Source organism: Miscanthus floridulus, chromosome 17, assembly GCF_019320115.1.
Source record: "Miscanthus floridulus cultivar M001 chromosome 17, ASM1932011v1, whole genome shotgun sequence".
Taxonomy (NCBI): domain Eukaryota; kingdom Viridiplantae; phylum Streptophyta; class Magnoliopsida; order Poales; family Poaceae; genus Miscanthus; species Miscanthus floridulus.
In genome coordinates, this window is record NC_089596.1 from 92,171,020 (window position 1) to 92,187,271 (window position 16,252).

The 16,252-nt window shown below is 44.6% G+C and overlaps 1 protein-coding gene and 1 non-coding gene across 2 annotated transcripts; both read left to right on the forward strand.

Moving 5' to 3' along the window:
- Positions 1-33: 33 nt before the first annotated feature.
- LOC136519019 (uncharacterized) lies at positions 34-706 on the forward strand. Its single transcript, XM_066512689.1, has one exon. It carries the CDS (start codon positions 112-114, stop codon positions 511-513), a length of 402 nt encoding a protein of 133 aa, XP_066368786.1. The 5' UTR covers positions 34-111; the 3' UTR covers positions 514-706.
- A 2,461-nt stretch (positions 707-3,167) lies between these two features.
- On the forward strand, positions 3,168-3,240 carry TRNAR-ACG (transfer RNA arginine (anticodon ACG)). The gene has a single exon. It is a non-coding gene; the product is annotated as a tRNA-Arg (tRNA).
- The last annotated feature ends 13,012 nt before the right edge of the window (positions 3,241-16,252 follow it).

The following is a 16,252-nucleotide window of genomic DNA, read 5'->3' on the forward strand; positions in this document are numbered from 1 at the left end:
CGACCTCTCCATCCCACACTGGCGCAAGCGCAGCAGACACACACACCTTCCTCAGCAGCCGCCTCTCTCTCTCTCTCGGTCTTTCTCACCCCTCCTCTCAAGTCTCAAGCCATGGCCCTGGACATGGACAGCGAGCCGTCCACGCCGACGACCCAGTCCTCCTACTTCTCGGGCTGCATGGCCTCCCCAGCGTGGCTGCCGCCGGGCGTGCGCCGGAGCCCCGCGCGCTTCCAGCTGCTCGCCCGCGGGGATGACGCCGGCCGCGGCAGCGACCGGCGCGCGTGGAGAGGGCTGCTCCGGCGGCTGGTGCGGGAGAGCAAGAGCATCGTCTGCAGCAACGCCGGCAGGGCGCCCGTCGCGGCCACCTTCAAGTACGACGCCGACAGCTACGCCAAGAACTTCGACGACGGACGCTGGCACCGGCCCTGCGCCGCAGCTGCCGCTGGCTGTTGCCCCGCGCCGTCGCCGCTGTCGAGCCGCCGCCCGGTTGATCAGTCCACCGGAGAGAGCTAGCTTTTAGCTGTATTAGATTCTTGCTTATCTTTTCCTGCACTTGTATTTTTGGTTAGTTGAGTTGTAGCTGTTGATCTTGAAACGGTGGTTGCAAGTGGCAACGCCGGTGTCGAGGATGATGGATTCATCAGTCATCACCATGCCGTTGCTTCTTGGTTGTACAGAGGATTGGAGATGTCTCAAACAGAGCTCGTTCTTGGCAAAACTCCTTGCATGAGTGCGTCCCACCCTCGCTCTCGATTTAGCTTGTGTTCATGACTTCGATTTCGCTTGTGTTCATCACCATGTTCGTTTGTTGGTTTCAGCCAGGCTTATTCAACCAGCCAACAGTGTTTTCCTCTCACAAAAAATCAGCACCAGCCAGCCCAAACCAGCACCAGCACCAACCAGCGAACACGCTGCATGACTTCTTGTGAATTGTGATGAACTGCTGATCCGATTTTTTTATCCAAATAAATAAATAAATCAGCCCACTGTCTTTGAAAGGAGCACTGAAGCACTCATCACTCATTAGAGAAGAATTAATTTGGTTGGAACTTGGAAGGGAATGAGGTTATGGGAGTGGGGGTGACGAATTGTTTAATAACAGGAAAGTGAACCAAAAGCAACGCGGCGCAGATCAACGACCTGAGGAAAAACTCAAGCAGTAACCAATAAATACAATATAGCCATGATATCGATGCATCATGAGCGAGATGATCGAAAAAGCAAAGCCTCACTGTCAGAGTGATGTCTAGTCAGCATCAAGCTCAATAACTAAACCGTGTGGAAATGATCCACGGATTTGCTTTGCATCTGATGTCAGTAGCGTTAGTGCCACCATATCTGATTTCTGATATATCTTCAGGGCAAGCAATAGGTATCCCTTGCTTTGCTTGCAAAGCGATCGAAACAGCCGGTCCCGACGTAGACGAGGGCGGCCTTTTGGATCTCTGGCGCCCTGTTCGGTCAAATCCGTCTTGACCTGGCATTTCCGGCACGGCATTGCTTGTGGCGAGAGCAAGAGCCATTGGTCCAATGGTTGGTTTGGTTCGTCCTGAACTTTGATGCCGTGCCATCTGAAACCGAACTACATGCGGCTGGCAGTACTGATGACACTAGCTTACCAAACAGCATATATACGTCCTAAACCCGTAGCAACAGTAGCATCACTGTAGCGCCCGTTCAGTTTAGGGGGGGGGGGGGGGTGGTGGTTTAAATCTAGAGGTTAAAGTTTAGGGGTGTTACATTGGGTGTCACGTCGGGGTGTTACATCGGAGTATTCAGATAGTAATAATAAAACAAATTACATAAGTCATCGATACTCCACGAGACAAATTTATTAAACCTAATTAATCCGTCATTAGCACATGTGTTACTGTACCACCAGATTGTCAAATCATTGACTAATTAGGCTTAAAAAATTCGTCTCACAAATTAGTCGCAATATGTGCAATTAGCTATTTTTAGTCTATATTTAATACTCTATGTATGTGTCAAACATCCGATGTGATATGGACTAAAGTTTAGGAGGGGTGAGGCATTGTTTAGTTCCTTCCCTAAAATTTAGTCTTTATTTCATCGGATGTTTGGACACATGCATAGAGTATTAAATATAGACTACAAAAATAACTAATTGCACAGATTGCGACTAATTTACGGGATGAATTTTTAAACATAATTAATCTATGATTTGACAATGCGGTGCTATGTGCCAGTGACGGTTTAATTAGGCTTAATAAATTCATCTTGCGGAGTACCAAAGACTTCTGTAATTTATTTTATTATTACTATCCGAACATAATACATGTGCTAGTGACGGTTTAATTAGGCTTAATAAATTCATCTTGCGGAGTACCAAAGACTTCTGTAATTTATTTTATTATTACTATCCGAACATTCTCACGTGGCACCCGACCTGACTTCAGCCTTGGATTTAAACACCAGATTGTGAGCAACAGTACTGAAGAATGTCAGGCCGACACGCCGTGGCAGCGCCAGCCAGGCCAGATTGTAGTGAAGCTTTGCTGGAGCTTGGGCTCGTCTGGACCAAACAGCCAGGCCAGATTGGGCTCGTCTGGACCGAGCTTTGCTGGAGCTTGGTGCAGCCAAGGTTTTTAATTTCGGTATCGCCAAAATTTCGGCCACCACCGAAATTACCGAATTTCGCGAAATTTGGCCGAAATTTCGCCGAAATTTTTTTAGAGATTAGCACATGAAGTATGTTTTTTCTAAAAAAAATTGGATCTAAACAAATATTAGTATGATTTATGACTACATATCTATTAAATAGAAGAATATGCAATATAAACAATAGAAAAATATAAGATTAGAGTTATATAGCACATGTATTAGTGTATTAAAAAATTTCGGAGTTTTCTTTCGGCCACCACCGAAATTACCGAATTTCGTGAAATTCGGACGAAATTTCGCCGAAATTTTGAACCCTGGGTGCAGCGTTGATTTCGCTTTGAATGGATGTCCCAAGCAATGAAACAGTACCGACAACTGTATGCTTCTTATTAAGGCTATGTTCGGAGGTCTGACCAGGACAGACGACTGCATAGTCGCATACAAGCACGACCTCGATTAACCGTGGCTTCGCGTGTCACTGTGCCTGCTCGAGTTCATTGTAGTGAAGGTAAATTACAACATTTGTTACTCGAGACAACAACGACTCCGTGGCCCAATGGATAAGGCGCTGGTCTACGGAACCAGAGATTCTGGGTTCGATCCCCAGCGGAGTCGATTCGCTTTGTTTCTTTTCACCAGGCGAAACTGAATTTCTTTTCTATTTTCACCGCAGTCGATTCATTTTGTTAACCATGCCAAACTGATTTATTCTTTTCACCATGCCAAACTTACTTTTCTATTTTCAGCGGACTCGACTCTTTTCTCCTTTTCACCTATATCTAGATTTTTACCATATCAGACAGAATTATCTTTTACCTATATCCATTTTTTTTACCATGCCAAACTGATTTATTTTTTTTTTCTTTTTTTTTCACCGGACTCTTTTGCGCAAATTTCCAGTTACTTCCCTAAACAGTTCAATTTTTACCATGTTATAAGCTAGAATTTTTTATTTTACCAAAAAACTAATAATATTTTAAAAAGAGAATGTCTAAAACTAAATTTTCAATAACTAGTACTTTTAGTCAGGTTAGAGACCGTGCGACTCGTAACTTTGATCACGTCACATGTGTTAACGTGACCAACTAAACACGCTAACACGACTGTAGATACTTCTAGGCAAGCCGGGTCTGTTCGCTCGGAGGAATCTGGATGGTTTGAAGGAATGCTGGAGGAATTTGTGAGAGAAAAATACTGTTCCGGATAAAAAAATAAGCGGATCAAGTCGGGTTTAAACACGAGTTTGACAGCATGTTTGCTCGTTGGTTTTAGTCAAGACTTATCAGCCAATCAACAGTATTTTTCTCTCACAACAAACCATCATCAACCGGGCTTATCAGCCAGAAACCAACCAGCGAACGTGTTGAGTCTCACCATTGTAGATCACACGATGGCCAGCTGAGCTACACCATAGTGGGTGCCGTGATAAGGGCCAGGGATGTCACATCAAATCCCATGGCGTAGCAAGCCTGTAAATGGAGGAGGTGCTGCCGTAGATGGAGGAGCTACACCATAGTGGGTGGCGCACGGTGTGTAGGAGATGGAGGTGTTGCGGTAGAGGGAGAGCCGGCGAGGAAGTGTCGGCGCCGATGCAGATGGAGGAGGTGGCGGTGCAGGGGTCCGAATCTGGCCGTGGGAATCTCCGACAGCGAGGAATAAGGCAGTGGCGACTGGGCGGAAGGCCGAGGTCATGCGTGAGCGTGAAACAGGCAAACAAGAATTTGTGTAGCCAGTTGTTGGCTCAACAGAAATGAATATTGTGAGGAGAAAATAAGAGAACCACAAATTTGGGAGGCCTAAAAGGTAGCGAGCTGGAGCTGTTTTTTTTTCTTCCACTACAAAAAAACAGAGTATGGGTCTTGATCGGCAGTGCTGCTGGCTCTTACGTTGTATGCTTATATTTATTTCATGTTTTGATTTTTTTTATAAAAGACTTGTATATTCTAAAAGTTATCAATTTTTTTTGGATAAATGCTAGAAAATTAGCATAATCCATTTTACTTGCATTTGTCATCATCTCTTATAGTTTTGAATTTAAAATTCTTCTCTAACACTATATTTGAGGCTATAGCCTCAAAATGGACTCCAAAGATCCAGAAAAAAAATACCTAAATTCATGGTTCCTAAATTCTTCGATCGCAGCAGAGTTGCTTTCCTTTTTCCTTCCTCCATATTCGAAGCATTGTTTTGAACATGGACTCTTACATGTACATGTACGTGAGGAGTACACATACGTGCCGAACTCAGACTTTAATCTCCATGCTCGCGTTCATAGCCAAGTTCCTAGGATTCGAATACGGATACAGATCTTGTCGAATACGAATATAAAATGAATGTCTCGGATTCGAATTTCTATTCGAATTTACTCAATTCAACAAATATATAAATCAATATAACAAATAATCAATCATTATTTAAGATTTAATAAAAGAAGGTGGATACCTTCAAACTAATGTAGGCATGCATACATCCACATATAGCACGCGCAGATAAAGAGCAGATCGCCAGTACGATATGAAGAGCAGAAGAGGCCAATGGCACCACACGGGAAAGTTTAATCTGCACTTAAGGGCATATGCCCCCATGTGCAAGACCGTTGGACTGAATTCAATGGTGAGCTTCTAGCCAGAACTCCTTCCGAACACGATGCAATGATTGTTCTGCGTTTCATGATGCATAAGGACAATTCGAACTGGACGGGATCGTTTAAGCCATAGGAGGTAGCGTCTCCTGCTGGTTCCTCCTCAGCGTCCTTGTGAGAACACCTGCAACTTGATGTCTCCTTGGCGACTCCCCAATCTCTTCTTTTTGTACCGAGAGTAGCAAAACCAGCAAACAGCCGCAACCGCCAAAACTACTAACACGGACAGGACTGACACAATGACTATGAGCAGGGTGTTGTTGCTTACATCCCAGTGTGGTGGGGGAGTGTAACACCCCTGGTGTTAGTCTTGCCTAATTGCACTTGCATTTCCTGATCATGCGCATCATTCATCCATTCATGAGCATATATCACTTGAAACATGGGAAATATGACTTTGAAACAAAAGTATCATTTCAATTGTTTTTCATCGTTTCAGTACCTTTAGTGCTTGATTATTGTACGACCAATGTGTGGTCTGGCTAAATACATTGTTAAACATCTTAGCTATGCTTAGAAAGTCATTAGGAACAATGTTCATGTTGATCATTTTGCCTAATTAAGATTTCCAAATTATGGTTTGACTTGTTTCGACCCTAGGACTTTTTGGTTTGACTGTTCAAAAAGTACCACTTAGAATGTTTGCATGTTTGAGCAACCTAAAACAAAGTTGTAGAAAAGTATATGAGGAACAAAAAGTATTTTGTGACCAAGTCATGAAAATATGCACAACATGCTCAAAATGGTCCCACAAGTCAGAAATTATGTTGAGTTCAACACTTAGAATATTTCTAAGTCAAAAGTCAGATTCCAGTTTCATGTACTCAACTTTGGCTCGATATAACTTGTGATCCAGTGAGATTTAGGTCTTGGTCCTGTAACATGATTTGTAGCCGGTACTTAGAGCTATAACTTTCATTTCTACTATTTTCGCTAAGGACCAACGGATTAGGAGTTAGAGCCTCACCAAATGGCGCTGTCAGTCAGTTCATTGTTCGCTGAATCGTAGCTACAGTACCCGACCGTTTCAGAACCTCACCGCCGCGTGGAGGGACACTCATCGCCGGCCTTCTGCTCGAGCTGGCCACGCGCCACGGGCTTCCTGACGCTGCTGGCCGAGTCTTGAGCACCCCGCGCGCCTGCCAGACCAACTCGCCCGCCCATTTTCATTTCCTTCGCCGCAGCGCTCTCTCGCAGCAGCAGCGCGCCGGCTCCTCCATCGACGCCGAGCAAGCGCCGTCGCCCAACGCGCTCACCGCCGCGAAATCGCCACCTCCAGTTAGCGCTCAGCTCCGCCTTCACCTCCCCTAGCTATTCCATCTCGCCGTCGAGCCGGAGAACCCAAGGTAGTGGCCCCATTTGAGTTTCCGCCGCCGCCACAACTCGCCGGAGTTGGAGCTCACCGTGGCTAGCACAGCACAGCTCCTCTCTTCCTTCCCTAGCTCCCGCCTTGTCTTCTCCGTCGCGCACTGTTACTCGGGTGATGATGCCACCGTCCCCGCAGGCCCAGTCTGGCCGGAACGCGGCCGCGCACCGCCGTGCGCCATGGCCGAGCCGCCGAGCTCCGTGGCTGGGGTGCTTAGGGGTCAGTAGGGAGCGAGGTTAGAGTACCAATAGATGCGGTTCATCACGTAGGGCACGCCGGTGCCGTCGGTTTCGTCGGGGAGATCACCGTCGGCGAGCTCGACCATCACCGCGCTGTCGTGTGCCGTCTCCCCTGTTCTGTGTCAATGACACGCGGGTCCCGCGCGTCAGTCGCCGAGCCGAAGGCGGGAGCCAGGCTTGGGCTGCGCTGTGTCGTGGGCCGTCGGATCCCTTCGGGCCGGCCCAGTATTGTTTAAGTGATTTGATTTCCCTTTATTCTTTATTATTTGAAATCTAAAATGGTTTGAAAAATGTTTGGGTGATCAAACTTGCTCCAAATTTGTTGAAACAAATTTTGCTAGGTTCCTTATCATCAGATCTACTTGGGAAAAATTATTGCATGTCATTTTTGGGATACTTTTCTGTAGGATTCTATTTAATCATGTATATTGCTGATAACTTGAAAAATATGTATAAAAATCTATAGGCTTCAGAAAAATATGATTCCAAGTTTGTTAATTTTCTTGTGTCATGTACTTCTTAGGAAAAATATGTTTCATGCATGTGCTGTGAGAAAATTTTGAGGTGTAGTTCAAGTACCTTTAATGGCTGATTTTTGTTATTTTTGCTAGAGAGCAAACTTTGTATAAAACATGCATGTGATAATTTTTGGACAGTCATTATATGCTATGAAGAACCTAGGAAAAATATTAATTCTGTTGTTTGACACTTTTCATAGTACAAAGTAATTTCATGCTCATTTTTATGCTATAGCTTGTCATTTTTGTGTAGGATAGTTTACTTATCCAAATGCCATGAAATTTCTATGGTAGTCTGTTTAGGATAGTATTATGCTACTGTAATTTTCTCAGATTTTTAGGAGCATCAGAAATATATGTTGCTATTCAAACCTATTATTAATTAGGGTTTAAGTAAGTGTTGCTTTAAGTGTGATTAAGAAATTAGTAAAGCTTTGGTGTATCTTTGAAGCATTTAATAAAATATGTTGACTTAACATATTAGTAGTAGAAGAGAGTGCAGTAGATGACATGTGCTTATAGTATAGTTTCTTGGATGATGTTGACTACCTTGCATTTCAACATATCCATTGCATTCATCTCCTTCGATGCACCGTTTGCATAATCACTTACGCGCATTGCATCATACAGGATCACAAACCGAGAACCCAGTCATCATACCCAAGGAGCCAGAGGAGCAGCTCGAGGTGCAGCAGCAGGAAGTGCCAGAAGTCGACGAGGAGGACGTTGAGGAACTTCCGGAGTGCCCCGATCACCGTCCGAGCTCCTTCGAGAGAGGCAAGCCCCGGAGCATTTTCTCCCGGTTTGCGATTATTTAATTAAATGCTTTACTTTAATTGATGCATTACGTTCAGGAGTTGTTTGCAACCGTTGCTGCATTATACCTTGTTTACCTTTGTTATACTATATCCTTTACCCTGGTATCCGCAGTCGAGTCAATGCTTAGCTGGCTTAGACCGGTAGAAGTCGGGTGATTTCCTGTCACCTACGAGCTATAGGTGGTTACCTGGATCTGCTTGGATGACTATGAAGTCATGGTATAACTAAGTGTTAAATGAAGTTGAGACCGGACGGAGACTTGCAGAGTTTCGGACTGTAGTGTTTCCGTCTGTGTCGATTAATGATCGACCGTTGTTGGGCCTCGAGTCATGTTGAACGCATGCCTTACATTTAGCTGGCCGGATAAAGTACCTTCCGACCGCGAAACTGGGAGATTTTTCGGACCGAGTAGATTGCCCGCAGCGCACTGTGCCGGAGCAGGTGTGGTAGGACACGGGGGCGGGATGATAAGACCAAAGTGCAGTCAGTCGGCCCCCGGGTACATGTGGTTCCTAGCAAACTCGAGATTCCTAGAAAGTTGACTCGGTGATCAATATCTCACTTTAGCGGGTGAGTGAGGTTTGTGTAAGGAATAAATCACCAGCTGGTTAGGATCGCTCCTGGATAGTGAGCACTTGACTTGAGTTACTTCATCGTAGTAAATGTTATGGGACACTTGGACAGTTATAATGAATATGACAGTATGGAAGTTGTTTAATGATCATTGGTTATCATTATCTGCTCAATCACATGTTTACTCTAGTATAGGTGCAAATCTAAGTTGACAGGTTAATAATAATTAACTTGGCAATAATGCTTTTAGAAAGGTTCTTGAAATGCTAAAAATGCTTCTTTTTGCAAATGAGTCAGCTACCCTGCTATAAAGCCCTTCATAATCCTTGGTGTCATTTATTTTCGGTTATGTCGGGTAAGTCTAGCTGAGTACCTTCCCGTACTCAGGGTTTTATTCCCACTTGTTGCAGATGGGCAGATGTATTACGGCTACTGTATCAACTGCCTTTATCCTGCGATGGGTGATGCTTAGGACCATGGGCGTGGTCATTCCTTACGTCTCGTCTGATGCTTTTGTTGGAGATGATCATTCGCTGGCACTCTATTTAAACTCCGCGTGTGGGTGTGTGGTTTGAACAAATGACTTCCGCTACTTTCATTCGAACTGGTTTGTAATAACTATGTTGAAACTCTGATGTATTTGAGATTGCGAACTTTTATGTAATATGTGATGGTGACCGCTAAACTTATTACGATCATGGCTGGGACACGAGTTGGTTTGAAATCCTTCGTGATTTCATGGACTATCGGGTTATACGGGCTTAAGTTTGTTCAATCGTCTGCTCTGGTGGATGATTTTCTTACTTAATTTCGTATAATTGGTCGGTTCTGTTACAGCTGGTATCAGAGCTTGGTTTAGCGTGTTACTGTTCACAAGTGTATTTAAAACAAAAAGGCATTGGAAAACGTGATTTTAAAACTATAAAGTGTGCCAGTGATCATATCCTTTATGCCCAGTTAAGGACTTTAGGTGGCTTAATTAAGTACTGACTGGGTTTCTTGCATCATATTTCTCTTTCGTCGCTCATACGGCGTGCTATTGTATGAGTGCCACTTGTTTGGGTGGTAATGTATGGATCAATTGCCTCTACGCCTCGGTAAGTGTGAGTTGTGAGAGCATGATCGGATACACCGCCGATCTAGGGTGAATGCTTATATGATGCTAGAGTAATTACATGTTCTACGCATGTTTTACAAAGGTATCTCATGTATGGGTCTTCCGTCTGTGAAGGCGATGCCGTTAATAGGACGATGGTTCGGGTAGTTACTACCGTTGTACACGTATCTGGGGATTCGTGTAGAGCGTGTAGATAAAATTTTACTGCTTTTATGCATTCATTGGGAATTGGGCTGAAATGAATTTTCTGCAGGTACATAACAACGCTATCATGTAGAACGTATTAGCTACGTATGAGAGATCGTTGTATGCCACCGAATTCGTCGTTAGAAATTATTTATTTCCTAAGTTTGTGAGAACGTACGACACGTACATACATCATGTTACTTGTGCATCTCATTCATCTCATGCATACCTCCCCTTATAAATTGATTATCTCATTTTGATAAAAGTTGTATCACCTAAAATATGTTTCCCCGAAGTAATAAAAGAACTTTTGCTACAGATGGCCCGCACGAAGCAGACCGCCCGTAAGTCCACCGGAGGAAGAGCACCCCGACGTCCGTTGGCCCTGAGGGAGCACCGCACCACGGACACCTTCTTGAGCGAGTTTGGCATGCCAACTTTGCTTTGGAGAGTGCTCCATGATGTGGGGTACCCAGAGGGTCAAGAGCCGGTGTACTCATGGAATGAGAGCCAGTTAGCAGAGGATGGACTTGCAGTGGTGGAGATCACGGTTTCTGCTCTTGGTGATGCTTCAGATTGGGATGGTTGGCATTTGGAGTTTGAGGGTCGCACTCCAGCTGAGGGTGCAGAGGGAGCAGCCTTCCGTGTCATCAGGGACATTATGAGCAGATTTCCCAGTGAGCTTGCTGCAGCTCTAGCTGGTACTTTTCCTAGGGATGATCCTCGTGATGCCATTTGGGTTCAGCCTCAAGGAAGTGCGTTAGTCAGAGGTCCAGCTGAAGGACAGGCTAGCGACAACCAGGCAATGAGTGCTATGTTCGCCGCCATCAGAGCGTATGAAGGTCTCGAGAGTACCTACTGGACTTTGACTGGTTTGCGTAGTGAGGATAAGCTAAAAGGGAAAAAGCAGAAGAAGAGACAGGCACGTGCTATAGCTAGCTTGCAGGAGCAGTTGGCTGATATGAACTTACACCGAGATTAGGTGGTTGAGAGAGGTGATAGAGCTATGCAGCGAGTGCATACGTTGACTCAAGCCAACAACAATGCAGACCGTATGATTGGACAGTTGGTTCAGGAAAGGAATGAAGCCTGGAACGCAAGAAACCTTCTGCTACAGAGGGTCGATGAGCTAGAAGAATATAACGGCAACCTGCACGAGGAGTTTCACGCGCTCTACAATGGGGTTGGCCCATATGCTCCACCGAATGCCGCTGGCATGGACATCGACGACGACAACCAGGACGAGCCTGCAGTTTCACCTGGAGGTGATGGTGATGTCTCCGATCCCGACGATGGCCCCGAGGAGTAGGCTAGTTGCCTTGCGCTAGTATCTAGGTCTTGTCGCGATGACCTTTCTTTTGTTGGCATGTAATCTATCGTATGTTGCTTCGAACGTATGAGACTTGGCATGTGGTTGGAACTTGATTTTCGAATGCGATATCTGAACGCATAAAAAGTCCAGTGTATGTATGCTGGCAATTTCATTGTATGGACGCGATGTTTGCCGTTTAAGTAATTTGATTAAGTGCTGTTGTTTTAATTGAGATGCGATTGTTGTGCCTCTGTTTTATTGTATGAATTTATTCTCTCCAGTAAATTCAGTACGGCATAATTTTTCCTTCACTCGCAATTATTATAGCTTCACTCAATCGTTACTTGTTGCTGAAATATGCAGATGACAAACACTCGCCGAACCACGTATGAGGCCACTGAGCCCGGTGCTAACGGTGCGGGGACTGGTGGTGGTGGTGGTGGTGGAAACCATGGCAACAACAATGAACCTCCCCATGAACCACATTTGCCACCTCCTCCCCCGTTTACCCCCGAGATGTTTCTCGCACAGCTGCTCGGGAGTCAGCGCAACGCGGAACAATCTCAGAAGAACATGGAAGATTTTCTGCGCACCATCGCCAACAACGTGCAACGTGGTAACAATAAAGGTGGTGGAATGGGAGTGAACCAATATAGCAGCTTCAAAGATTTTATGGACACCAGGCCGCCAGTATTCAAGGAAGCAACAGAGCCACTCGATGCTGAGGAATGGATCAACACGATGGAAGATAAATTCCGTGTGTTGAGGATGACTGAGGTTCTAAAAACGGAGTATGCTGCACTTCAATTGCAAGGACCGGCGGGAATGTGGTGGAAGCACCATCGCACCACCTTCCCTCCAAATGCTCAGATTTCTTGGAGAGAGTTTGCTGAGGCCTTCCGTGGGGTCTATATTCCACCCGAGCTGACAGAGATGAAGTTGGGAGAGTTTCTGGCGTTGAACCAGGGTACCAAAACCGTGACGCAATACCTGCATGCCTTCAACAACTTATGTCGCTATGCTCCCGACATGGTTGACACAGATGCTAAAAGAATAGCCAGTTTTAAGAGGGGTCTCAATCCAAAAATGATGAAGCATGTTGGTACCAACAACCGCGTCAGATTCAATGACTTCATCAGCGACTGTCTGAAGCAGGAGAAGAATAACAACGCCAGCACCGCAGCCAAGACACGCAAGAGAGCCTTTAAAGGTGGGCCGTCTCAAGCTAGAGCACCTATGGGAGGTCGTCCTCCTTATCGCCCATCGGCACCTGGCGCTAGATTCAGGCCACCTCAGCCAAGAAGTCAGAATTTCCGTGGACCTCAAAAGCCGTACAAGATGGCAGTACAGCCCAACAAAGCAGCCGCAACTGCGGTACAAGGCAGTTCCAAGGGAGCTGTGGGATCTGCCGGGACAGTAAGAGGACCTTGCTATAACTGTGATCAACCCGGCCATTTCTCGAGGTTTTGCCCTTATCCGCCCAAGAAGAAGCAATAGACCTATAATGCTCGAGTGCATAGCACAACTGTGGATGAGATTCCTGAGGGAGAGCCCGTCACTGCTGGTAAGTTTCCTGTCAACGAAAACCCTGCAGTTGTTCTATTTGATTCTGGATCATCACATTCTTTTATGAGTCAAGTATTTGCATAGAAATATGGACAACTATGCACAGAATTGGGTTATGGGTACCGTATAAGTTCAGCAGGGGCTGATGTTTTGACCAACCGGATGGTTCGAGGGGCAACCCTTGAATTAGGTAGCAAGAAGTTCTGAGTGAACTTGATAGTTATGCATGGGTTAGTCTTGGATGTCATTATAGGGATGAATTGGATGAAGGATTGGGGAGCAGTCATAGATACGGGAAGTCGAGTACTTACCCTTAAGGATCCCCTGGGTGAGGGTACTTTCCAAGTACCATTGCCTCGAAGAACAGACCTTATAAGTGTTACATGTGCTACGACAGTCATTCCTATTCATCAGATTCCAGTAGTGTGTGAATTCTCGGACGTATTCCCGGATGAGCTACCTGGTCTTCCGCCAGATAGGGAGATTGAGTTTGGAATTGAGCTAGTCCCCGGAACAGCTCCGATTTCAAGGAGACCCTATTGGATGCCTCCAGATGAGTTAGCTGAGCTGAAGAAGCAATTAGAAGATTTGTCAAAAAAGGGGTTTATTCGGCTAAGCAAGTCTGAATGGGGATGTCCCGCCTTATTTGTGAAAAAGAAGAAAGAGGGCACGTTGAGAATGTGCGTAGATTATAGGCCACTTAACGCTGTGACCATCAAGAATAAATATCCCTTGCCTCATATTGATGTTCTGTTTGACCAATTATCCAAGGCTAAGGTGTTCTCAAAAATAGATTTGAGATCCGGTTATCATCAGATTAAGATTAGGCCATAGGATATACCAAAAACTGCATTTTCCACCAGATACGGGTTGTATGAGTATCTTGTCATGTCTTTTGGCTTGACAAATGCTCCTACATACTTTATGTTTTTGATGAATACAGTTTTCATGCCAGAATTGGATAAGTTTGTGGTAGTGTTCATCGATGACATTCTGGTGTACTCCGAGAATGAGAAAGATCACGAAGAGCATCTGAGAACTGTCTTGACCAGACTTAGAGACCATCAATTGTATGCTAAGTTTAGCAAATGCGAATTCTGGTTGAAGGAAGTTCCTTTCCTTGGTCACATTCTGTCAGAGAATGGAGTTTCAGTCGATCCAAGTAAGGTGCAAGAAGTTATGAATTAGAAGGCACCGACCACAGTTCCTGAGATTAGGAGTTTCTTAGGACTAGCGGGTTATTACCGTCGCTTTATACCAGATTTCTCGAAGATCGCCAAACCAATGACAAGCCTCCTTTAGAAGGATCATAAGTTTGTGTGGACAGAAGAGTGTGAAGCAGCTTTCCACACTTTGCAGAAACTGTTGACCACTGCTCCTATTCTAGCACAACCAGATATTGAGAAACCATTTGATGTGTTTTGCGACGCATCGAAGACTGGATTGGGTTGTGTTCTTATGCAAGAAAGGAGAGTCATAGCTTATGCATCACGTCAATTGAGAAAGCACGAGGTCAACTACCCAACACATGATCTTGAACTTGCTGCAGTTGTGCACGCCCTAAAAATTTGGAGACATTATCTACTTGGTAATGTGTGCAATATTTTCACGGATCACAAGAGTCTTAAGTATATCTTTACCCAACCAGAGCTAAACATAAGACAGCGCAGATGGTTGGAATTGATAAAGGATTACAACTTGAATGTGCAATATCATCCTGGTAAAGCCAATGTAGTGGCAGATGCTTTGAGCAGAAAGTCACATTACTTGAATGTGCAGCCATTACTTGAAGATGGGTTCGATCTAATGTATCCTGCTGTGTTACATAGTATTCAGATTAGTTGCTCTTTGGAGAGTAAGATAATAGAAGGTCAGAAAACTGACAAGGGGATATTCCACATCAAAGAGAAAATAAAAGAAAAGCCGTCTCAACACTTTAAAGTAGATGAACAGGGCGTGTTGTGGTTTGACGACCGTCTTGTGGTTCCCAAGGATCGAGAGCTTAGGAATAAACTCATGGATGAAGCTCACCTTTCTAAGCTATCTATCCATCCCGGAAGTAGTAAGATGTATCAAGAACTAAGATCTCGTTATTGGTGGACCAAAATGAAGAAAGAAATTACAGCATATGTTGTCAGATGTGACACATGTTGTCGAGTGAAAGCAAATTCACATGAAACCTGCCGGTATGTTGCAACCCTTATCAGTCCCTAGTTGGAAGTGGGACGATATCAGTATGGATTTTATCACGGGTTTGCCCACTACTCAAAAAGGACATGATTCGATTTGGGTAATTGTGGACCGTCTTACCAAGACCGCTCATTTCTTGCCTGTCAAAACAGATTATCGACCACCTCAATATGCCGAGAGATATATCGCAGAAATTGTGAAGTTGCATGGTATACCAAAGACCATAGTATCTGATAGAGGCTCACAGTTCACGGCTCACTTTTGGGAACATTTACACAAAGGCTTAGGAACTAGTTTGATTCGCAGTACCACTTATCATCCTCAGACAGATGGTCAGACTGAACGAGTGAATGCTGTTTTGGAGGATATGTTAAGAGCCTGTGTATTATCTTCTAAGGGATCATGGGAGTCATGGTTACCATTAGCCGAGTTTTCTTATAATAATAGTTATCAAGAAAGCATCAAGATGGCCCCATTCGAAGCTTTATATGGCAGAAAATGTAGAACACCATTGAATTGGGTCGAGCCTGGTGATAGAAGGTATTATGGCATTGACTTTGTAGAAGAAGCCGAGAAGAAAGTTCATATTATTCAGCAGAATATGAAAGCTGCCCAATCACGTCAGAAAAACTATGCAGACAGAAGAAGGAGACCCCTTGTGTTTGAAGTTGGTGACTATGTTTATATGAAAGTCACGCCAATAAAGAAGAAAAGGTTTGGAATCCGAAGAAAGCTTGCCGCGAGATTCATAGGACCATACAAGATCTTGGAACAAAGTGGTCCGGTAGCCTACAAGTTAGAGTTACCTGAAACAATGAGTACCGTTTTCCTAGTTTTCCATGTATCACATCTCAAGAAATGTTTGCGTGTTCCGAAGGAAAGAATAGAACCTCGAGGTATTCAACTCAAATCAGATTTGGTGTATCGTGAACAACCAGTCTGGGTGTTAGACACGAATGAACGTGCTACTCGGAATAGTGTGGTGAAAACATACAAGATACAGTGGGATCATCATGATGAGGGAGATGCAACTTGGGAAACAGGAGAGTATCTACAAAAAGCTTATGAAGAATTTTATAACAAATGGTTCGTAACCCAAA

What these genes read in the sequence shown, in the direction of transcription:
- LOC136519019 (XM_066512689.1), top strand. Translation starts at nt 112, where the DNA reads ATGGCCCTGGACATGGACAGCGAGCCGTCCACGCCGACGACCCAGTCC.